This window comes from Zingiber officinale, chromosome 3B, assembly GCF_018446385.1.
Source record: "Zingiber officinale cultivar Zhangliang chromosome 3B, Zo_v1.1, whole genome shotgun sequence".
Classification (NCBI taxonomy): domain Eukaryota; kingdom Viridiplantae; phylum Streptophyta; class Magnoliopsida; order Zingiberales; family Zingiberaceae; genus Zingiber; species Zingiber officinale.
In genome coordinates, this window is record NC_055991.1 from 44,792,217 (window position 1) to 44,817,353 (window position 25,137).

Below are 25,137 nucleotides of genomic sequence, written 5' to 3' on the forward strand. Positions count from 1 at the left end.
TCACTAGTTAAGATTGACAAATCCAACCAGTTAAGCTACCATACTCTAAATGCCCAACATATGTAATCAGTTCACTTAGTATCCGACTAGATTTAGTTGATTAATTTAGCTAGTTAGACTATTTTTCAAAGAATAAGAAAAACAAGCAATAATTATTTTTAAAATTGACCCCGAGTTATTGTTGAATAATTATTTTATTTATTTATTTGATATTTTACATAATCATGTGAAGAAGTTTCGATTTTATTTAAATCAGGTATCAAACTTTTATAATAACTAAATCACATATATATTTTTAAAATATTCCTCCTCTTTCTCTTTCTCTATGGGTACATCAATCCATTTATGACGAAATTGATTAATTGACTTGTATTATTAAAAATTTAAAAGTTTAATATTTTTAAATAAGAGGAGTTCTAAGAACTCATTAGTAGTGTTCACCGTATCATTATATAAGTCTTATAATGAATTTATGGTAAATTTTATCAAGTGTTTATAAGTTTAGAAATTTAATATTTTCAATTCATATTATTGAATTTAGATATTAGGGCATGAATATATTAACAAGATTTTTAAAAATATATTATTATTGATTTAATTTAATTCAAATTCTGTATCATCAATCTCAAAAGTTCTAATTATAATAAAAAATAATTATATTCATTTTAGAGGTCTCTCAAATCCGTTTTCAAATTATGTGAAGAGGGATATTATTAATGAGGTTGGTTAAGAGTCTCATTGAATTTATGATAAATTTTAGTAAGTATTTATAAATTTATAAATTTATTGTTGTTAATTTAAGTTATTAAATTTAGATCCACTAGTATAGATATATTAAAGATCTTTTTATAAGCATATTAATTTTTTTTTTGAAATAATTCAGAGTTGTAGTGTATAGATTTAATGAAAGCGCTGTCTGCGTGGATAATATCAAATCTTAAACTAAAATTCTAAATTATTTTTATAACTAAACATATGTTAATACTTCTATAATAATTATATCTGTCCCTTATGACGGTGCGATGATTAAAATATAGGATATTATCACATGAGGTCTTGGGATCGAAATTCGATGTGATCGAGCATGACCTCCCCTATGTCTTGACCATTTACACTAATGACTAGTAACCATCCGTTATTACCTTTTTCGTATTGACCTAAGAACAAATTGACGGACATACTGAATCATCTTTTACCACATATAATAATTATTTCCACCAAATGTTCCAATTCTTATATATGGCAGGTGCGGCGTGTTTAATTTGGCTTCTCGACCAAGTCCACGGTCAACTACAACTTGAAAGCTGGTGACATTGATCGGCAGAATTTTTGTCACATCTCAAATCTCAATAGACATCGATCGGGAAATCTAGAAACACAAAGCGATTCCTTCTGCATAAAGCCATATACGAATCACCCAGAATCGATCGTCACTTCGAAGGCACCGGTCTCTACTACACGCCCTGACAGTGCCACCATGGCGACGTTGGAGATGGAATTACCCTCCGCCGCCGCCCCCTCTTCGAGGTCCACGGCGGAGTTGGCGTTTTCGGCGCTCTTGTCAGTAGCGATCTACGGGAGCATTCCGCCGGCGGTGCATCTCGACCACCGCCAAACCCCGCTCTACGAGCCGCTCGTGGCGTTCATTTGCCTGGCCGTCTTCACGAGCCTCGGCAACATAGTCCGCGCGCTGATGAAGCCCAGCGAAGGCGGCGTCGATCTTCTGATAGGCCTGTCGCTTGCCTTCATGCTCATAGCTTTCGTGCTCAGGGTTCTTCTACTCATGTAACAACCATATATAGCTGTATTTACATCCTCTGTTGTTTCATTGATCTCTTGCATATATATAACAGGATCGAACGATCGTCTAGCATAGACGATGTATGATTCCCTGAATAACGCGGATATTAGTTATTTGGTGCCTATGATTATGGTTCCCTCGATTTTGCTTCTCTTTTTGTCTCATTTTGTTCAACGAGCCAGCTCGATTCTCCTAGTTTGTCTGAACTTTGGATCGATGTATTGGCGACAAGATGAGAGCAACCGCTCCAAATTGGAAAAACCCCCATTGATCCAGTTGCAAGCGACAATCCACAAAATGCAAATTCCTCAGTTTGCTGTTGCATTTCCATCAATTTCCCAAGTCCTTTTACTCGAATTTTTTTTTAGAATTCATACCAATGGTCCAACGGGCAGCCCCCTAAGTGACGGCGTCGGCATGGACTTAATTTAGTACGTAACAAGCGTGAGTAATTAGATCAGTAAAATCTCGATTAAATCAAAATAATCAATAATAAAATTAATTTAATTTAAAATTTTATTTTTAAAAAAAAAATGACTTTTCTAATTTACTTGATTCAATTTATGTTATAAAATTTTAAAATAAATTAAATTGAATCAGATTTAAAAACCCCAAACTGTTTGCAGTCGACTAATTTGATCAATCTGTTGCGAATTTAAATTCATGACGGTTCGAAAAAGTATGTAATTAAATGGTACTATCGATTCACAAATCGAACAAGTAAATTTAAAAATCAAAACAATCAATTATTGATAAAGGAAGAATATAATAAAATATATATATATATTTTAATAAACATAAAAGTTGAATATACTCAATTATGGTAAAAGGTAAAATTCACTACTCCAGTCCCACGATCATGAAAAAATAAATCAGAAAGTTATAGTTAACCATTACGAGAAAATATTTTTTTCGATTTTATCGAGATTCAATCTTTTACCTATTGTAGCAATATCTACTCCGCAATAGTCAACTCTTCTATTACAATTTCAATAAATTATTATTGATTTTCTTACAAAAATCAATTAATTGAATCAATTACTAAACTAATCAATGGGAAAAACTTGAAATACCTTTGCGGTGGAAAAATTCCTAACTCAATGGGGAGCTTAGGTGTAGGGAGAGCTTTGTGATAAATCTTTGGCAACATAAGTCCAATGTGTTATTAAAATGTGTTATTGCTATTTATTTTTCCTAACTTAAACGTATTGTTAACTATCAAAAAGGAGGAGATTGTTGGAGTAATCTTACCTCAAGATAATTCGGGATGACCATGGGTTTTGATGATTTGGGCAAAGGGTTTAAGTTAAGTTTATCCTTGTATTTGATATGTGTATGTGAGTGTGCAGATTTACAGGATACACATATGACTCAGCTTGATGGCTTCAGAGTCCGATGAAGAATAGAGCATCCAAGGGACCGTAGACAAGCCAGCAATGATACGAGCCGAGGGAAGTGACTTTGAGGCATACTCGAAGGATGACATTAGGACAAGCTGCGGGCTTAAATGCATCCTGAAGGCGTTGGAATTCCATTCTATTTAAATTTCCCTGTACAAAAAAATTGTACAAGAATAGAATTTTTCCTAGCAACCCGCATGTTCGATCAAACATATGTTTGATCAATCAAGCAAGTTCTTGACGGATCATAGCACACCTTGATCGAAGTACAAGATCGATGGCCTCTCGTGTTGGTATTCAAATCGATACAAAGAAAATAAAACTAGATATGCACCGGAATTAAAGAATTAGTTGCACCTTTTCTTTGTAGCTAAAGACCTCTTGATCTTCTGCTATATTCCTCTCCTCTTCTTGGACGTCGTGTGAGCGACGATCTACCAAGACAACACCACCCTCCTTCTCTTCTCGGTTTCCAAACCGCTAGCTACAAAAGGAGGCTCTAGGATGGGGCACCTTTTAATCTTCTTCCTCTTCTTCAAGCCGCCGGCCACTAATGGATTGCTAGGAAGGGGTGTCGGCCCTAGCTAGGAAAGGAAGGGGGCGCCAGCCCTAAGCAAGGAGAGGAGGAGGGCGGGGGGTGGCCCTTGCAAGGTGAGGAAGGGCGCCGACCCTAGCAAGGGAAGAAGGGCGCCGGCCACAAGGAGAGAAGAGGATTGTGGAGAATTAGAAAATTAGATTTTATGAGCCACCACCTACTCCTTTTTATAGGTTTACCGTCGATTACAAAGAAAGAAAAATAACAGAATTCTGTTTAGAAAAAATTTCTCTTTCTATAACAGAATTCTGTTTAGAAAAAATCTCTCTTTCTATAACCAAGTTAAACCAAATCAAGTTAAGTTAAACCAAACCAAGTTAAGTTAAACTAAACCAAGTTAAACCAAAACAAGTTATGGATGGGTGGATGCAAAACTTTATATAGATGCTACAACAGAGACCTAGAGGAGGAATTGGTTTAGGCCTCCTGATGGGCTTGGGCTTCCTGTGTTCGACCCGAATACCCAACCCAAGTCCATCAATAATAACTCATACCACTAAAAGGTTGTTATTGAACTACCGCACCAATCCCATATTACAATATGAGTTCCTTCTTATCATGAGTGTGTTAATCTCCCTATGTTTAAGATATTGTATGTCGATTAATTAAATGAGCTACGGACAACTCAATTAATTAACATCTGATTCCAAGAGTAGTACCACTCAACTTTATTATCATACCGGACTAAGTCCACCTGCAGGGTTTACATGATAATCCTTATGAGCTCCTCAAGGGGACATCATCAACCTAAATAATTAGGACACAGATTCTTTCTAAAATCAACAACACATCATATAAATAGTACTATTTCCCAACTCATCGGGCCTATTGATTTAATGAATAAATCTCACCCATTGATAAGTTAAAGAAATAAATACTAAGTATACATGCTTGTTATTATATAGGGATTAAGAGGACGCACATCCATAATAACAGATGTTCTGTTCTTTTATATAGTCAGTACAAATCGAACAACCTCAAACGGTCCTACTTAATACACATATAGTGTACTAGTGTAATTTTATAGTCAAGACAGACTAATACCAAATTACACTATAACTGTTCCAATGATCTGTCCCAATCCCTCTTGGTTGTGAGCTACTATTTATAATTTATAAGGAACTGATAACATGATCTTCTGTGTGATACCACATACCATGTTATCTACAATATAAATTAAATGGACAACTGCATTGACATATATGTAAATATAAAATGTAGACATTTGATCAAAGTGATTCTCATTTAAAAATATTTTAAAACAGATGTTCATTCAAAAGCTAGGCGTATAGTATACATCCCAACACATCCGAGGGATGAGAGCCAAAGAAATTAGGCTTGAAGGTAAGAGGTCAAAGCTGCGAGGAAGAGTCATGTGAGTCGTGAGGGTGACGGTCCGAGTGTTGAGAGACTGTACTCAGGGTACTAGTCGACTAACACTTTTATCAGTCGACTGGTTCAGTTGACTAGGAGTGAACATAATACTTCTATTCGCTCAGCCAGTGTGGAGCAGTCAACTGGTACTTTCACCAGTCGACTAGTATCAAGTCGTTGGGATGTAACGGTTGAATTTTCACAAAGGGTAGTCGATTGATACTTTTATCAGTCAATTGGTAGGCGGGGTTTTCCAACCCATGGCTTATATAACCAAGGCTTGGGAGTTTGGTTAAGGTTGACAAAATAGATATGGTTAACATATATTAGTAGTCTACTAGTGCCCTAACGTCTCAAGTGTTCTTGTGAGAGTTGTGGTGAGGTTTCTCCACTCACAAGGAACTAGTGAGCTAGGAGGAGTTTGCCGGGGAGTCATCCATAAATGGATCGGGATCGTCCACCTTACAGACAACTATGGAGTAGGAGATTTATCTCTGAACCACGTTAAACAACGTGTAGTGGTTTGCTTGTTTCTTAAAGCGAATTGGGGGCACCGTCTATCCAACCCCCCTTAAGCAAGTCATTAGATCCCCAACAAAGGTCATTCGATCCCCAACAAATACTTCTTCCTAAAATTCACAAATTCCACCAAATTATCCCTTTTTCCATATCCACCAAATTATCCCTATTTTCCATATCCACCAAATTATCCACATAATCCATACCCACCAAATAATTCATATTGTCTATATCTATCAAATTATCCATATAATCCATATCCATAAAATTATCTATCTAATCCACATGCAACCGGTATGCCTTTTACATCTACGACGAAAAATGAACCATTTACTCTGACTTTTGTTCTGGAGACTCAATTGTCTGACCATGAATCCTCAATTGAACTCGTAAATTTAGAGAAGATGGATTCTGGCGCTGCGAATAAAAGAAAACGGTCAACATGGAGTAAGGTTGAAGACGAGGTTTTAGTAAGATCGTTTGTCACTATCAGTGATGATCCAATCATCGACAATGATCAAAAGGTGGATGTTTTCTGGGGACGTGTTGCAAACTACTATAATGAGAATTGTCCTCCAAGTACACCTAGCATAATTGCAATTGTCATACGATTACATTGGCACAATACCATTCAAAAAAAGTATATCACTTCAACGCAAATTACAATAGTATTTATAGTGCGTATCATACCAACCACAGTGATGAGGATATATTGCAGCTTGTATATGAAAAATACTATGAGAAAAATAACGACATTGCATTTAATTTCGAGTATGTATGGAGAATCGTAAAAGACCGTCCAATGTTTACTGCACAATCTGTTGATAACCTTGTTGGTACGAAGAAGGCAAGGACCTCAGAGTCGGGGGCAAGCAATACCTCATCTAACCAAGATGTGAGTCTACTTGTAGACCTAAACAAAGAAGAAACTTGTCCAATGGGTCAAAAGATAACAGAAAAAAGGGAAAAGACAAAATAAAATCGGACATTGAAGGTAGGACAACAAATTTAGATAATATGTTTGTAAAGTTTACTGAGTATACAAGTATAAAAATGGCTGAAGTTGAAATGAAACAACAACTCAAAGTTGAGGAGATGAAAGAAAAAGCTGCCGAGATAAAAGCAAAAGCTGCCTTAGCCAAAGTTCAACTAAACAAATATGCAATCCTTTCGAAGGGCACTTCCGAAATGACAAAGGAGCAACTTATCATCCACGAATATCTATGTCAAGAGATTAGGGGGAGATAGAATATATAATTTTTATTTATTGTAATTTTTAATTATTGTACCTTTTAGTTAATACAATTTTTTATTATTGTACTTTTCAATTAATGTAATTTTTAATTATTATACTTTTTCAATTAATGTACAATTTCTGGTCAATTAATATAGATGTTGCAAAGTACTCGTTGGAATGTAGTCATTGTAATATATTGGTGCAATTCTCCTAGATCAAGGTTGACCATGTTGACTAAGCTTGAACTGGCTTAAGCTTGAGTCGAAATGTGTGAGTTTCAATGTTTGACAATATATAAAGATTGTTTTGACAATGTATGGAGATTGCTGGAGCAATCGTCCGTTTGAGGAGATTGGTCAAGGTTGACCAGGTTGACAAGAAGAAGAGTCAAGTAGGTCAAGGTTGACTGGATACTTGACTGGGAAAGTCTTAATTGGAGGTTAGACAAGAATAAATCCAACGGGAAGGTTGACAGAAGAGGGAAATCCAAGTGGGTCATTGTTGACCGGACACTTGGTATTGAAAGACCTAGTGAGTGAAACTAGGCAAATAGAAATCTTGGTGAGTAAAGTCAGGTAAAAGCCCTGGTGAGTGAAGCTAGGTAGAAGGAAAGTCCTGGTGAGTGAAGTCAGATAGTGAGAAAATCCTGGTGAGTGAAGCCAGGTGAAAGACCTAGTAAGTGAAGCTAGGCAGATGAAAATCCTGGTGAGTGAAGTCAGGCGAAAATCCTCATGAGTGAAGCTAGGCAGTAAGAATGTCTTGGTGAGTGAAGCCAGACATTGGAAATCCAGGTGGATCAAGGATGATCAGACATCTGGTGATTGAAAGTCCAAGTAGGTCAAAGGATTGACCGGATACTTTACATAAGGAGAAAAGTCCAAGTGGGTTAAGATATTGATCGGACACTTGGTGAAGAAGTCCCAACAGGTCAAGGTTGACCAGATGTTAGGCAATGAGGAGTCCCAACAAATCAAGGTTGACTGGATGTTGAGTTTGAGAGCCCTAGACTTAAGTTAGGCAAGTTAGGGTTGGTCAATCGATCAGGTGATCAATTGAACCAAAGCTCAATCGATCAGTCGATCGATTGGAAGTGTGTTGTGAGTGAAAGCAACCCAATCGATCAACCGATCGATTGGGGAGACCTTCTCGCGAGCACATAGAGGTTCCCAATCGATTAGTTGATCGATTGGGTCATGCTAATCGATCAGCTGATCGATTGGAGCTAGATTTCTCGTAGGAATGGGAGGAAGCTTGAATCTATTGGTTAATCAATTCAAGGCTTTTCCAGCGAGAGCGTAGAGGCCCTCTGAATCGATCGGTCAATCGATTCAAGCCTCCCCAATCAATTGGTCAATCGATTGGGATATGACCGTTGCGCAGGATGCAGGTTTTGAACGGCTGGGATTGCTGGGATTTGACGTGGCAATCGATTGGAAAGAGACCTAATTGATTGGGAGCCCCAGATCGCAGAATATAAAGGCGACAGTGAGTTCAAATGAGGCAGTACTTACATGAGTTCTTCTCCGCTTCTTCACACTCATCACCGCCAGTTCTTGGAGCGTTCTTGGGACAAGTGTTGCTGCACTCCCAAGAGTCAAGAGGCATCCTCAAGATACACAAGATCAAACAAGAAGAGGTTTTCTTTTGTATTTCTGTATTTATTTCTTGCTTCAAGTTGTATCTTATTGTATGAGTGTTGTATGAGATTTCTCCGCCTCCGGTTGTTCCGAGAAAGAGTTATTTTCTTAGTGGAGGGTGTGTTCGATGTGTTGATCCTTGGATTAGTCACCTCTTCTTGAGGTGAATACCAAGTAAATCTACGTTTTAGCATTGGAGAGCTTGACTTCGAATCTGTTCACTGCAAACCAACATCTACGAAGCAACCGAATGAACGAGACGAGCTATTCACCCCTCCCCTTTTAGCTCCAAAGTGACCCAACATAATATAGTCATTATAATATAGTCGTTGATAAGAAAAAAATAAATAGACAACTTGTGCTTTACAATTCTTCATTCTAAGAATATACCATTTGGCAAACATATAGACTTGAATTCGTTTCCTCCAAAATGTCTCAATATTCAAGTAGCGCCAGCTTCGAATCGACAAGTGAAAACGAAGTCCAAGTTAAAGTTGTTAACAAAGGTTATGATCTAGAGAATGAGCTAATGTTATTAATACTTCAACAAAGTGGACAAATAGTTGAAGTATATCAAAGTAATAATGAGATGCGGTGAAGAAGAAGGTTCATCTAAAGAAATCATGAAGTTGGACATACGAGGCTCTTCAATGATTATTTCTCCACAAACCCAGTGTATCCCAATCAAATATTTTGAAGACGATTTTGCATGAAAAGAGATTTATTTTGTCATATAGTGAATGCACTTGAGAGTCATTCATTGTATTTTCAGCAGAGGGACGATGCTATGAGAAAAAAAGGCTTGTCACCATTATAGAAATGCAAGGCTATGATTCACCAATTGACTTATGGAGTCCTAGCCGACCATCTTGACGAGTTCCTACGCATGGGTGAATCAACCGTCATCAAGTGTATTTTCAAGTTTTGTGATTATGTGGTTGAACTATTTGGTGATTGATACTTGAAAAAGTCAAATGCTGATGGTGTTCAACGTCTTCTTTAAATGCATGATGAGAGACACAATTTTCCTAGAATGTTGGGTAGCCTTGATTGCATGTATTGGGAATGGAAAAATTGTCCAGTTACTTGGAAATGTCAGTTTACAAGAGGACATAGATCACCAACAATCATGCTTGAAGCGGTCGCGTCTCAAGGCTTGTGGATATGATATGCATTATTTGGTGTCGCAAGTGCACGTAATGATATTAATGTGTTGTATGAATTTCCCATATTCAATAACGTCTTGCAAGGAAATGCTCCGGAGATTAATTTTACGATCAACGAGACTCAATATAAGGGATACTATCTAACAGATGCAATATATCCGGAATATGATACTTTCATGAAAGCTTTTCCTTGCCCGGAAGATCCCAAGAGGTTGTTTAAGGACAAGTAAGAACTTGTAAGAAAAGATGTTAAACAAGCATTTAGGATGCTCCAAGCTCGATGGATAATTGCCAGAAGTTTAACTCATTATTGGTAAAAAATGTTAAAACATATTATGTTAGTATGTATTATTTTACATAACATGATTGTTAAATATGAAGAAGATCACGTGACAAATTGGTACAATAATGAAGGGGCTCAAATAGAGGATTCCCGATTATTTCTAGACAAATTCCAAACTATATGATAGTCATGTGCATCATCAACTTCGTATCCATTTAGTTGAACATATTTGATCATAATACAATAATAATTCCTTAATTAGTTTTCTATAATTTTTTTTACGTTTAATTTATATGTCATTTTTAATTTTATGTAAATATATTTTTTTATATAGTATACTCCTTTCTTTTAAATTTATAATAATATTTTAATTTTAAATACATAACACTCATAAAATAAAAAAATATCTTACATAATAAATATATTTAAAAACAATATTAATATTTATCTTAAATAATAATCATTTAAATTATATACATAAAATTAAAATTATATTTATTTAATAAAAAAATAAATGAACCAACAACATAATCCTAAATAATAAATATTAATATTAAAACATATATAAAAAATAGATATATTAATATAATATATAACATCCACTAATATAAATACCTTAAACTCCAAATGAAAGACGTAACTAAAAAATATTGAATTAGTCATCGCATATATTTTTCAATTTACCTTGATGATCGATAAAAAAATTCCGTAAGACCTAATTGATCACCATAAAAAATAACCAATGGGACTAAGTAAAATTATATTTTTTAAAAAAAAATAATGACCTAAATTTGCACATTTCAGATGGGCAAACTTTATATTAAAACAAAATTAATATTTTTTTTAAAAAAAAAATGATTATTTTAATTTACTTGATTCAATCTCAATTATAAAATTTAAAAATTAATTAAATTGAATCATATATATATATATATATATATTAAAAAAAACTCAATTGACCTATACATTATGATCGAATGATTATTGATTTAAATTTTTGACAATTTAAAGAAGTATATAATCAAGTGGCTTATACTATTGATGTTCACAAATCAAACACAATAAATTTAAATATCAATTGGAGTTTGCAAGACATACTGTAATTTCTGAATCAAAATCCAGCACCTCCACACATTCAAAAGGTTATCAAGATCAGGAACTTTAAATAAAACAGAACACCAAGTTAAGACAAAGCTGTAAATGAACAAGAACCAACAGAGTTGCACCCTGCAAGGCAACCCAGCTTCAAGCTTTGCCCTTCCCCTTTCGATCCTCCTGCTCCTCCCTTGCCACGATCCTGAACTTTCCACTTTGTTGTTGCTGCCTCAATGCAAATATATCAATTGAAGATGAACAAGGAATGAAAATAAAAACTTTCTAATGATTTTTATGTGTTTTGGTTACCTTCACCCAGAGCTTTGTGTGCTCCGCACAGAATCCGGCAACAATGGCCGCACCGCGCCACTCCTTGTACTCAAAGCAAAGCCGCTGCTCCAGCCCGCATGACACATGGAAACTCAACCTGCATTTGGGCTCCGAGCACTCGACTGCACACCCACCGGCCGCGCCGCAAAGATAGCATATCTGCTTCCACCGCCTATCAGGGACGCGGGAACAGTCGACACCCTCTCGGCCTTTGGGGTCCCGGAAAAAGACCTCCGGCACGAAGAGAGCGCACACGATGTGCGCCCACCGGCCATCCTCCGTCAGCTTCATCGCGCCGCCCTGCACGGGGCAGAGGCAGCAACTCGTCTCCGCAGCCCCCTTCTCGGGCCGACGCTCACACAGCGTGCAGAACCAGTCGCCTTCAGGGATCGAATCGATGAGAGGGCTGCCATAGCAGGAAGCGTGAACCATGAGATCGCAGCCGTCACAGAACACGATGGGGTCGAGTGGGTCGCCGTCGGTGCTCCGGCAGACTGCACAGATGACACCGTCATCTTCCTCGTCTGCTTGTTCTCCGCAGTTGGCTGGTTCCTTCGGTCCCTCTTCTTCCTCAGCTTCGTCACCAGGCCGCAGGTTGAGGTCGATAGAGGAAGCGTGGAAAGGAGCCCATACTCTCTTTTTGGCCGGGAGGCAGACGGCTGCTGTGAAGCAGGCTAATCTCTTTTTCGCAGGGAGAGATTCGAGGAAGTAAGGACCATGGGAGAGGTCTTCTTGTTGGTGGAGAAGCTTGTACCTTTTGGACGGTGGTAGCTCCATGATTCACAGTGAAGAGAAGAGAAAGATTGCGAATCAAAGGGCGGGGAGTTGGAAGGAAAGGGAGAGGGAGAGGAATTTAGAGGGCGGGGAAGGCGAAGCGGGAATTGGGAGGCGCGGAGAGTTTGAGTTGATGGGTTTGGTTTAAATCTAAAACAGAGGCCGGCGTGTGGTGGGACTAAATTTAGGAAATTTTGAATTTTGATGGAACTAAATTTTTCCCACCCGTGTCGGGGAATATTGCAATTGCCTCTGCCGTTTTAGTTTGGGGAGGCGGCAGTTGAAATTACCGCGGGAATGTGCTCGCGCCTAGTTCAATTGCTACTTTAGGCTGTATTAGGCTTACAGTTGGGCCTTATTGGAGGCCTCAGTTTGGGCTTGTGAATTTTCTAGAAGCTTCTAGGCTTCCCGATCCAGTCTCCGAAGCTTCTGGTTGCTTCCCAGTCTTCTTCCTTCCTCTCCGTTTGCCCTTTCTCCTGTATAAATTGATCCCAGCTCTCGCATTCTTTCAACAGAGAAAACCAATTCCGAGGAAGAGAAGTAGCTTGCAATCCACTCGCTAAGCTGCGGCCATGGATGTGAGAGTGTTTGGTTTGGAGAACCCGGTGGTGCCGACCTTCCGCCACCTGATGAACATGTCCGACGAGATGGAGAAGGGCATGGGTGCGCCCACGTCCAGGACGCCAGGGCCATGGCCTCTACCCCCGCCGACATCAAAGAGCTCCCATCGGCCTACGCCTTCATCGTAGACATGCCTGGCATCAAGCAGGGCGACATCAAGGTCCAGGTCGAGGACGACCGCGTCCTTGTCATCGGCGGCGAGCGCACCCGCGACCCCCCTGGGGAGGAAGACGGCGGGAAGTACCTGCGGATGGAGCGGCACGTCGGCAAGTCCATGCGCAAGTTCGTGCTCCCGGACAACGCGAATGTGGACGCCATCTCCGCCGTGTGCCAGAACGGCGTGCTTACCGTCACTGTCCAGAAGGTACCGCCGCCGGAGCCCAAGGAGCCTAAGACCGTCGAGATTAGGGTTTCTGAGCACTAATCAGGTCATCTTTTTCCGCGATCTGCTATGGTGTTTTGTAAGCTTGCTTTTGTGGTTTGGGAACCCAAACACAAGAGTCGACTGTGTTGAATTATAAAGTGATATTTTATTTTGTTGGTTCGTAATTTTTTAGTTAAGATTTAATTATTTTATTTTATAATTTGAAAGGTTAATCTTTGTCCGAGTTTTTAATTAGGATAATCTTGTCCGAGTCTTTAGGTGATTAGAATTTATCTTTGTGATTCTAATTTATAGGATCTGGTCTTACGTGATCCTATTTTATAGGATCTAGTGATAGTTTGTAAAGCCTATTTATAGGCTCCTTCTTTTCTGAAAAAAGGTAAGAAAGTTTTTATTATTCCATCGTCCAGTTTTTTATCTCTTAAAACTTTTTCATATCAAGAGCTTCTTCATGGTAAGTCACTTCGATATTCTTGGAGTGACGAAAATTTCGTCGATTCTGGTTTTTTTCTACATGGTATCAGAGCTTTGGTTATTTTCGTGAAGAAGGTTATTGCTCTCTCGATATGGAAGACACTGGTCGTGTAGCGGGACTTGGTTTGGAATTGTTGAATCAGTTCAACTACCGGATATGGAAGATGTGTATGGAGTCGTATCTAGTCGATGAAGATTTGTGGGATGTCGTTTCCACTAATAGAGTTGTCGCTCCGGCAAATATCATCGAAAATGCAGAAGCGTTTAAGAAATGGAAGCAACAAAATGCTAAGACATAATTTGTTTTGAAGAGATCCATTTCTCATGGAATATTTGAGCATATAATCGGATGTGAGTCTGCTCGTGAAATTTGGCAAACTCTCGATCGATTGTTCAATAAAAAGAATGAGGCTCGGTTGCAAATGCTCGAAAATGAGTTGGCAGTTACGAAGCAAGAAGGTATCTCTATTTCTGAATATTTTCTCAAAGTAAAAAATTTATGTTCAGAAATCTCTCTTATAAATCCTAAAGAACGAATCTCGGAAGCAAGAAAGAAACGATATATTATTCGTGGTCTTCAACCTGAGTATACTCCGTTTATCACTTCAATTCAAGGATGGGCTCAACAACCATCACTAGAAGAACTTGAAAATCTTCTCTCGTCGTAGGAATCATTGGCCAAGCAAATGGCTACAACGAGTATTAAGGAGGAGCCAAAGAGTGCCTTGTTTGTTAAAAAAGGCAATTTTTATAAAGGAAAGGGTAAGATAGAAGAAAGTACTCCAGATCATTCTGTTGATACAGTCTGACCTGACTGTTGTTTTGATGTTGACGCTGATTTAAGTTTGTATCAGACATTAATTAAACTCAGACTGATTGATGATCAAGGTTGATCATGAGGAGAGGAAAAGTCCAAGTACGGATACTTGGCACGCAAAGTCAGAGAGGGCTCGGTAGCTCGTTCTCTGGACTGGACGAAGTCGGAGAGGGCTCGACAGCTCGTTCTCCGGACTAGGTCAGAGAGGGCTCAGTAGCTCGTTCTCTGGACCAGACGAAGTCGGAGAGGGCTCGACAGCTCGTTCTCCGGACTAGGCCAGAGAGGGCTCAGTAGCTCGTTCTCTGGACCAGACGAAGTCGGAGAGGGCTCGGCAGCTCGTTCTCCGGACTAGGTCAGAGAGGGCTCGGTAGCTCGTTCTCTGGACCGGACGAAGTCGGAGAGGGCTCGGCAGCTCGTTCTCCGGACTAGGTCAGAGAGGGCTCGGTAGCTCGTTCTTTGGACCGGACGAAGTCGGAGAGGGCTCGGCAGCTCGTTCTCAGGACTAGGTCAGAGAGGGCTTGGTAGCTCGTTCTCTGGACCAGGAAGATGTTAGGGTTTAGGGCTGGGAGGCTCTAAAACTAACACAGAGAGCTATGGATCGGTCTGTTGACCGATCCAGTGAAACTCTGGTTGTCTGGATCGGTCCACAGACCGATCCAGTGATACTTAAGTCACCTGATCGGTCTCGTGACCGATCAGAAACCACACAGAAAATTTCTGTGGGTTATCTGATCGGTCTGTGGACCGATCAGTAACCACACAGAAGCATTCTGTGGGTTATCTGATCGGTCTACAGACCGATCAGAAAGAAGCGATCAGAAACGCTGGGACTCAAAGCGAGAGGGGGGATCGGCCTGTGGACCGATCCACACATTGGCTGATCGGTCTGGGGACCGATCAGCCTAAGTCCTGATCGGTCCACAGACCGATCAGAGTCCGATCAGTGCGGCTCTGTGAGAGTTACTGATCGGTCTGGAGACCGATCAGAGACGAGGCCAACTCTCACACAGAGTTGGCTGATCGGTCTGGGGACCGATCAGCCTAAGGCCTGATCGGTCCACAGACCGATCAGCACCATCCCAGACCGATCAGGATGTGTCCTGATCAGTCCAGAGAGCCATGGATCGGTTTGCTGACCGATCCACAGTTAAGTTCATTGTGCATGCGCTTTCTCTGATATTTTCTGTTTCGCACTTCTTTTTGCCCATCTCTATTTAACCTTCTGCTGTGAGTCTTTTGGAGATACAGGTTGCAGGTACCATACCAGTGCTTAGTTTCAAATTAAGCCTCATCAAAGGAATGAGACAAAGGATCTTTCCACTGCTTTCTCTGCGTCAAATGCATTTGAAGCAGCAACGGCTACAGGTTGCGATTGGCTGTGTTTCTGGCAGTGATCAGGCGGTGATTGGCTTAACTCCTGGTGATTGGTTCGAGCTCAGAGGCACCAGTGAAGACCGTGGTTCTATTGGTGTGAGCTCAGAGAATCAGAAGAGGAAGAGAAGCGATTGGCGACGCCGTAGCTTGCAGCAGGGATTCGGTGCAGGTTGGCAGCGATCCGATGCAGGCTGATCGAATGCAGAGACATAAGAAGCAGTGTATGCTGGAAAGAAGAAGAGAACGAGAAGCAAGTAAAAAGCTGTGTGTGTTTCAGTTGAGAGCTTGCTGTGTTCTTGGACTCTGTCTTCATCATCTTCGTGGCTGTGAGCTTACTTCGATTTTCTTTGAGCCACTGTGATCTGTAAGTCTTGTGTGCTTCATTTTAAATCTGTTCGAAGACTTTGTGGAGAGGTTTCTCCACCGAGAAGGAGAGCTTCATTAGCCGGAGTCATCCGGGGTGTGATCTACCTAAGATCAAGGCTCGTCCACCTCACGGACACGCCGAGGAGTAGGGGCAAGTTATCCCCGAACCTCGTATATCTTGTGTTAGTGGTGCTTGGTTCTTTTCTCGTATAATTTCTTTTTGTTTGCTTATTTTCCGCTGCGCTAACAAACTCGCTTAGAATTTTTGTGAAAAGATTAAGATTTTGGTGGAGGCTATTCACTCCCCCCTCTCTAGCCATCCAAAGGATCCCAACACATTCAAATGCACCTAAGAAGACGTTCAAATGTTATAGGTGCGGCAAACTCGGTCATATTAGAAAAAATTGTCGAGTTAAATTAAAGTCAGAAAATTATGCAAATTTGGCCGATGTGGACAAAAAGCTTGAAAAAGAAGATGATTGAAAGAATTGCTTTCTTACTGATATTGTTGATACTCAACGAGGAACATGCTTAGTAGCAAAAGAAACTTCTCACACAAAGCATCCAACCAATAATGAATGGATTGTAGATTCCGGTTGTGGTCATCATCTTACAGGAGACGAATCAACTTTTTCATGCTCTCAGTTACATGATAGCGGCAAGGGTATTATCACCGCTGATAATACAATTCATAAAATTCAAAAAGAAGGCACCGTTGTTATTGATAATAATAGTGGAGAATTAATAACACTAAACAGTGTATATCACGTGCCTGGGATACAAAAGAACTTTTTCTTTGTTGCAAATGCGGTGGATGCTGGAAACTTCGTGCTCTTTGGACCGCGAGATGTGAAGTTTCTTCGGAACGTCAAAGAAATTAAAGCCGACGTTGTTCATACTGGTACGCGTGTGAATGATTTATTTGTTCTATCTGCATCAAATTCATACATTGAAAAGATGAGTAACAATGATAATTCCTCTTTGTGGCATGCAAGACTTGGTCATTTAAACATGACTAAGTTGAAGGTTATGATTCAAAGAAAATTAGTTGATGGTTTGCCCGATCTATCAAAAGTTGAGGATGAAAAAATTTGTGAAGGTTGTCAGTTTGGAAAGGCACATAGACTTCCTTTCAAAAGTTCAAATTCACGATGCACAACTCCTTTGGAATGAATACATAGTGATTTGATGGGTCCCACTCTAACTGCTTCTTATTCCGGATGTCACTATATGTTGTTGTTTGTGGATGATTATACGCGGTTTACATGGGTTTATTTTGTGAAACACAAATCAGAGGTATTTTCAAAATTTCTAAAATTCAAGGAAACTGTGGAAGGAGAATTGTGTAGAAAAATCAAGATTTTACGGACAGATAACGGAGGGGAATTCTGTTCAAATGAATTTTTCTCATTTTTTCCAAATAATGGTATTAAAAGAGAATTATCTTGTCCGGAGACACCACAACAAAATGGCGTGGCTGAGCGAAAAATTAGACACCTTGTGGAGACCTGCAAGTGTTGGTTGCATGCGAAGAATTTATCCAAGGCATTATGGGCAGAAGGCATAAAATGTGCAGCTTATGTTATTAATCGGGTGCCACTCAGATCAAGCAATAACAAGGCACCTTATGAATTGCTTTTTGATGCTAAACCAAACGTGAAGTATCTTCGAGTCTTTGGTTCAGTCTGCTACGTTCATGTGTCTGATTCTCAAAGAAGTAAGTTGGATGCTAAAGCAATCAAATGCATTTTCGTCGGTTATGACGAACAAAGAAAGGGCTGGCGGTGTATGGATCCTACGACTAATAAATGTGTTGTTTCTCGCGATGTTATCTTTGATGAGATTTCTTCCCATGATTCTGCAGATATCAACAAGGAAGAAAATAATATGATAACTTTGCCATTATCCCATTTCTCAGAAGACATATCTAAAGAAAATCAAGGAGAAAAGGAGAGCTTGTGTCCAAACCAAGATGATGGCTCTCAGGAGGAAATAACCAACCAACGCCCGAGACGAAATATTGTGCGACCATCTCGTTATAGAGATGATAATTTTGTTACAAATTTTTCTTGCTTATTTGCTAATCCTATTGATGATGATGAACCTTCCTCTTATGATGATGCTAAAGGAGTAAAAGAATGGGAAGCTGCTATGAAAGAAGAAATGGATGCCTTGCAGAAAAATCAGACATGGGACTTGGTTCCTAAACCTCCTGAAGTGCAACTAGTTTCGTGCAAATGGGTCTTTCGAATAAAGAGGAAGGCTGATGGGAGCATAGACCGATTCAAAGCAAGTCTAGTAGCTCGAGGTTTCTCTCAAAAGTACGGGGAAGATTATGAAGAAACATTTAGTCCCGTGGCAAAAATGACTTCGGTACGTACTGTTCTAGCACTAGCGGCTAGCCTGGATTGGAAATTGTGGCAGTTGGACGTCAAAAATGCCTTCTTATATGGAGAGCTTGATAGACATATTTATATGGATCAACCGCTTGGATTTGTGTCCGAGTACCATCCGGATTTTGTGTGTAAATTAAAGAAGACCCTCTACGGATTAAAGCAAGCTCCACGTGCGTGGTACAGAAAAATTGCAGAATATTTAAGATTCTGTGGCTACGCAACTTCTGAAGCAGATTCAAGTCTCTTTATCAAGAAACGTCAAGGACTCATGGTGATCGTTCTGTTGTATGTGGACGACATAATTCTAACAGGCAGCAATTATACAGAGGTCACTCGTCTTCAGGAAGAACTTTCGTTGCGATTTGATATGAAGAAACTTGGGGAGCTTAGTAATTTTCTTGGGTTGTAAATTGAAAATCTGGATAAAGGAATTTATGTGTCTCAGTTCAGTTATGCTAAACGACTCATTGAGAAATTTGGTTTGATTGATGGAAAGAAGCGATCTACACCACTTGATGTAAATACAAGACTTCGTCGTGACGAAGGAACATGTTTGTCGGACCCTCGTCCCTTTCGTACACTTGTGGGAAGTCTTATTTATTTGACAATAACAAGGCCAGATATTGCCTTCTCTGTTGGTATGGTCAGTCGATACATGCAAGAGCCAAGGAAGCCACACTTCGAAGAGGCTAAGAAGATCTTAAAATATGTTAATTCTACTCTTAACTTGGGTCTACTCTATGAGAAGGGTGTAGAGTTTTCTTTACAAGGATTTGCAGATGCTGATTTTGGTGGAGACTTGGATGATCGGAGATCAACTTCTGGTTTTGTATTTCTGCGAGGAGCAACAAGTATATCATGGTGTAGCAAAAAGCAAAGTTCAGTATTTCTATCCACGACTGAAGCAGAGTACAAAGCATCTGCTCAGGCTGCTCAAGAGTGTATGTGGCTTCGTAGACTCTTTGAAGATCTGCACGTACCCATTGATCAACCCATTCCTATTCATGGAGATAATCTGAGTGCAATCAAACTTACGTCTAATCCTGTCTTCCACGCGAGGACAAAACATATTGAACTTGAGCATCATTTCATTCGTGAGAAAGTGCTCGACGGAATTATTGATATGGTCGCAGTTAAGAGTGAAGACAACATTGCTGACATTTTTACAAAAACACTTCCAAAGGGTGCATTCGAAGATCTACGATCAAAGCTCGGATTAGTTCTGAGAACATCACTTTAAGGGGGAGTGTTGAATTATAAAGTGATGTTTTATTTTTTTGGTTCGTAATTTTTTAGTTAAGATTTAAATATTTTATTTTATAATTTGAAAGGTTAATCATTGTCCGAGTCTTTAATTAGGATAATCTTGTCTGAGTCTTTAGGTGATTAGAATTTATCTTTGTGATCCTAATTTATAGGATCTGGTCTTACGTGATCCTATTTTATAGGATCTAGCGATAGTTTGTAAAGCCTATTTATAGGCTCCTTCTTTTCTGAAAAAAGGTAAGAGAGTTTTTATTATTCCATCGTCCAGTTTTTTATCTCTTAAAACTTCTTCATATCAAGAACTTCTTCACGGTAAGTCACTTCGATATTCTTGGAGTGACGGAAGTTTCGTCGATTCTGGTTTTTTTCTACTAGAAATGCTTAGGATCTCTTAATAATATATGTGTAATTTTTGACAAATTAGTACATGAACATTTTAGACACTCGAAGAATTAAGTAAATATACGATGAAACGGGCAACCTTAATTGTGTGTTGCAAGATTGGACCCTTTTTCTCAGTGTCAAGCTCTGTTCGCTCCTACATGTTCAGCTCCAGGTATGGTTTCCTTATGGCAGCTAATTCGCTAATCACATCCCCCATCTGCATTCTCTCTTCGGGTGATTCCTTTGTGCACCCAACGCCGATCATGAGCAACGACGTAACGCTCTCCACTGCCTTCTGACGAATATCTTGTGTGTTTTGTCTGGGTAGAGCTGTTTCTTCTTCTAGTTCTTGCCAAAAATTCATGAATGGATCCATAATTTCTGCAACTCGGTCAGGAATTGCCTTTTCAACGTAACGAGGAAGACTGAGACCATCGTTGGAAGTTTCACCGGTAGGTCGCTTCCCTGTGAGCATTTCTAGCACAAGGACTCCGTAGCTGTAGACATCCCCTTCAGGCGAAACTTTATTTGCCACTCCATACTCTGCATCATAAATAAATATGTACTAAGAAAGAAGATCACGAGGATTGATTCTTTCTAGAATGATAGTTTTGAATGCAAAGTAATAGTACCTGGAGCCACATAACCAATGGATCCCTTCAATATCATAGAGCTAGATGATCTTTGAAGTGCCTCCTTAGGAATTCTGTTTAGGAACTTTGCCAATCCGAAATCTCCTATACGAGCTACCATATTGTCATCCAACAGAACATTGCTTGGCTTTATATCGCAGTGGACAATTGGCTCAACGCCATGATGGTGGAGGTAATCTAGTGCAGAGGCCACATCAATCAATATATTTAACCTCTGAATGAAGCTTAATCTCTCTGTCTGATGCTGCTCATTTGCGTCTGCATGCAACCACTTCTCTAAACTCCCATTTGGCATGAACTCGTAAACTAGTGCTTTGAAATCATTACCTCGGAAATCTGTACTTGCACAAGCTGTTAAATTCTTAACTAGATTTCGATGCCTGATGTTTCTCAATGCTTCACATTCAGCGATGAAACTTTTTGATGCTCCTTTTTGTTGCAGGTTTAGTACCTTGATTGCGACTATGTTGTGTTCACCACAATTCAGTGCTCCTTTGTACACTGAACCAAAGCTTCCAACCCCAATCAGATTTGTCAAAGAGAAATCATTTGTTGCTCTTAGCAAATCAGCATAGGAGACCTTCAAGTGTGGATCTTTTATATTTTCAGCATCAGGACCCTCCTCTGAGTTGTATATCCGTTGAAGAACTCCCAGTAAACAGAGGAGCAAGATGACACATATGCTTACACTTGCAATTATTATAGCAAGTTTTAGCTTCTGAGACAAACCATGCTTTTTCAATGTCTGATCTAGGCAGGGAGGCAAGTTTAGATTACGATCGCCGCCACAAAGCTTATTGTTTCCTAGTATAGAAACTGTTGTCTGATTTCTGAAGATGCCTTCTCCGGGAACTTTGCCATCAAAATTGTTGAATGACAGATTCAGGTAACTCAAGAAACTAAAGTTTTCGAAGAATTCGGGTATGTGCCCAGACAAGTTGTTCCTTGACAGGTCTAGTGATTGAAGCCCCTTTAACTGACTAAACGACTGAGGAACTGGACCTTCAAAATCATTCCCTGCCATGCTCAGGTATTCAAGCTGTTGACATTCACCAAGAGAGCTTGGAATCATACCTGATAGTCTATTGCCAGACATGTCGAATTTGACAAGGTTTCTCATGTCTACTTCAGAAGGCAATGATCCCACCAACGAGTTTTGTGAAACATTAAGTAACCTGGCGAGTGTGGTGATGGACAGTATCTCCTTAGGCACTGTACCAGTTAGCTTATTGAAGGAGAGGTCCAAGAGTTCTACAGGGCACTTTCCAAGACCTGTAGGTATGAAGCCTTGGAGTTGATTGGAGTGCAGATTAAGTTCCAACAGCACAGTTAGATTGCCAATCGTTGCTGGAATTTCCCCTGTCAAGAAGTTTCCACTCAAGTCCAGTACTTGTAACTTGGAGAGGTTTGACAGTGATTCAGGAATAGTTCCAGTGAGAAGATTGGAGTTCAGTTGTATGGAACTCAGAGAAAAAAGGGACCCTATCTCTGATGGAATGCTTCCGGCTATATGGTTGTCATTGATTTCGAACCATTCCAATGTTTTTGAGAAGTTGGCTAACTGTGGCAACTCTCCTCCAAGATTATTGCCTGTTAGTTGCAAAAATCTGAGGCTACTACAATTGGTTAAATCATACAAAAATCCCCAATCTTCACTATTCCTTGCTTCTAGTTGATTGTAACTGAGATCAAAGTGGAACACATTCTGTAACGATCCAAAACCCCTCGGAATTGTGCCCGTGAAGTTGTTCTCGTATAGCTGAATGTCGTTGAGGTTCGATGCATTGCACAATGAAACTGGAAGAGACCCAGAAAACCGGTTGGCATTGATGTGCAATGTTTCAAGGAGAGGAAGAGTGAGGCCAATGTATGGTGGAATAGAGCCATGGAAGTGGTTGCTCTGAATCTCAAGGGTCGTAACAGAGGAGAGGTTCCAAACAGAAGGGGGGATCACTCCTCCCAGATTATTAAGCGCTAGTCCAAGAAAAGTAAGAGAAGTGAGGTTCCCAATTGTCGCTGGAATGCTACCCACCAAGTTATTTTGAATCAAAGAAAGCAGAGTGAGGTTCACAAGGCTTCCAATCTCAGTAGGGATGATGCCACTGAGTTGGTTATTGTCAAGATAGGCTTCTAACAGGTTAGAAAGATTCCCAACCTCCGGAGGAATAGATCCAGAAAGATTGTTGCGAGCCAAGTCGAGAATCCTTAGATTCACAAGATTACCAATCTGGGCTGGGATACTGCCAGTCAGTCGGTTCTCATGCAGATAAATTCCTCTCATACTGACAAGGTTTCCAATCTGCTGTGGAATGGAGCCATCAAGCTTGTTTTCATGCAAAGCAAGAGCTCTCAAATTCACTAGCCTTCCGATCTCTTTAGGAATGCTTCCTGTGAGACGGTTGCCCCAGAGGGAGAGAATTTTCAAGCTCGACAGAGAAGTAAGGCTAACAGGAATGGCTCCTTCCAATGTATTGTTTGCCAAATCAAGGAATTCCAGATTTGAGCTGAGGTTGCTCGGGACACCTTGTTCAAGTTTATTGTTTGACAGATCAAGCTCGACAAGTGAGGTGAGGCTTGCTATGGAAGCAGGAATATTGCTGGTGAGTTGATTGTCAAGCAAATGAAGCTGGATTAAGCTTGTGAGGTTCCCAATCTCTGGAGGAATGCTTCCTGTGAAACTGTTGTTCTGCAGCGAGAGCACACCGAGCTTAGAAAGAATTCCAAGCTCGCGTGGAATCTCACCTTCGAGCCTATTACCAGCCAATCCAACCAGTTGCAGCTGTGAGCATTGGCTGATCCGGCGAGGGATCATTCCGTGCAAGCTGTTGTAGTTGAGGCTGAGGTTACGGAGCGAGCAGCTCTGAAATAGTGAAAGTGGAATGCTCCCTCCCAAGAGATTAAAACTCAAGTTAAGATGTCGAAGGTGGGATAAGAAGCCAAGCTGTTCAGGGATGGGTCCTTGTAATTGGTTCTCAGGGAGGTGGAGCCTCTGGAGGAAGGTTAAATTGGATATGGAGGGAGAAATCTTACCTGCCAGCCCAGCGGAATCCAGGTCCAGAGCAGTGACCCTCTGTTGCCCGCCATGGCTGACGCAGCTCACACCTCGCCACCGGCAGAAATGAAGGGAGTGGCTGTCCCAATTGCCCAAGACTCCAAGTCTGTCGTCGGAGATGAGGGCCTTGAAGGAGAGAAGCGCGAGGCAATCGGTGTTGCAGCCGACCGAGCCATTAACAACTTGGGAAGAGGATGAGCCCACTTGAGATAGGAGAATGAGAAGGAACAGGAAGACGAAGGCTGTGGCAAATGTGAATCTCTGCTCGCTGTGCTCCATGAAGATGTGCCGTGAAGAGAATACTAGTTAGGTTACGTTGCCTTTACAGATGGGATAATATATATAGCCAATTAGCCGTAAACGTAGTGGCAGATAGAACTGGCGCGTAGATTAATTTATATTTCATATATTTATATGCAAAACTTAGCGCACTTAAACAAGAGCGATCGGTAGATTGCCCAATCAGTCAATTTTTACGGGCGAAATGAACTCAAGTGCGTTACGCAAGCAGATGTGACGCCAGTTGATGTGTGAAAAGATTTGCATCCTTTAGCACAAATCTGCCGTGTTTGACGCAAACAGATGTGTCGCCAGCTGGCAGCTGCCCAATCATGCGTTTTTTTAAACCCCATGCATGTCGTCTTTGACTCAACTGATGTAGCCAGCTTCAAGATAAAGTGTTCATTTTTATTTATTTATTTATTATTATATTTTTTTATAATTAAGTATCCAGTCTCATCATCTCATTAATTCTGAAGTCTTAAATACACTTTTAAAATTAAAATTAAAATTATTATTATTATTATTATTATTATTAAAGGTATTTAAATAAAATTATCTCTCTATTAATAATTAATTATAATTTAAAAATGACATGTATTGAAAATTTTATATCAGCCATATGAACAAATTCAGAAGGATAAATGGCAATCTGCACAATGACCTAGCGGTCTGATTTAAATGCTTACATTTTCTAAATTAATTTTAAACCCTACGTGCATGGGGACCTCTAAAATGTACTTACCACTATGTCCTAATCTGGGTTATAATTGCATAAAAGAAAGAGTAAATTAAAAAATCATCCTAAATTATCCATCAGATTTGGTAGGCTTAATTTTTGAATGAGTGGAAACCGATC

General features: G+C 39.9%; 2 protein-coding genes and 1 pseudogene across 2 annotated transcripts; 1 reads left to right on the forward strand and 2 right to left on the reverse strand.

Moving 5' to 3' along the window:
• Positions 1 to 11,067: 11,067 nt before the first annotated feature.
• Positions 11,068 to 12,320, reverse strand: LOC122056445 (protein Jade-1-like). The gene is made up of 2 exons (XM_042618405.1): positions 11,417 to 12,320; positions 11,068 to 11,332 (listed from the first exon to the last, which is right to left on the reverse strand). Exons 1-2 carry the CDS (start codon positions 12,212 to 12,214, stop codon positions 11,258 to 11,260), a joined length of 873 nt encoding a protein of 290 aa, XP_042474339.1. The 5' UTR covers positions 12,215 to 12,320; the 3' UTR covers positions 11,068 to 11,257.
• Positions 12,321 to 12,666: 346 nt separating this feature from the next.
• Positions 12,667 to 13,614, forward strand: LOC122056447 (annotated as a pseudogene).
• Positions 13,615 to 20,295: 6,681 nt separating this feature from the next.
• On the reverse strand, positions 20,296 to 24,278 carry LOC122054846 (probable LRR receptor-like serine/threonine-protein kinase At3g47570). Its single transcript, XM_042616272.1, has 2 exons — positions 20,927 to 24,278; positions 20,296 to 20,837 (listed from the first exon to the last, which is right to left on the reverse strand). Exons 1-2 carry the CDS (start codon positions 24,276 to 24,278, stop codon positions 20,449 to 20,451), a joined length of 3,741 nt encoding a protein of 1,246 aa, XP_042472206.1. The 3' UTR covers positions 20,296 to 20,448.
• Between the last annotated feature and the right edge of the window lie 859 nt (positions 24,279 to 25,137).

Bases quoted from the DNA above. Each gene is read 5' to 3' on its own strand.
- LOC122056445 (XM_042618405.1), bottom strand. From the start codon at position 12,214: ATGGAGCTACCACCGTCCAAAAGGTACAAGCTTCTCCACCAACAAGAA. The intron at 11,333-11,416 runs GTAACCAAAACA...GCATTGAGGCAG, and splicing joins ACACAAAGCTCTGGGTGAAG to CAACAACAAAGTGGAAAGTT.
- LOC122054846 (XM_042616272.1), bottom strand. From the start codon at position 24,278: ATGGAGCACAGCGAGCAGAGATTCACATTTGCCACAGCCTTCGTCTTC. The intron at 20,838-20,926 runs GTACTATTACTT...TTTATGATGCAG, and splicing joins CATTGGTTATGTGGCTCCAG to AGTATGGAGTGGCAAATAAA.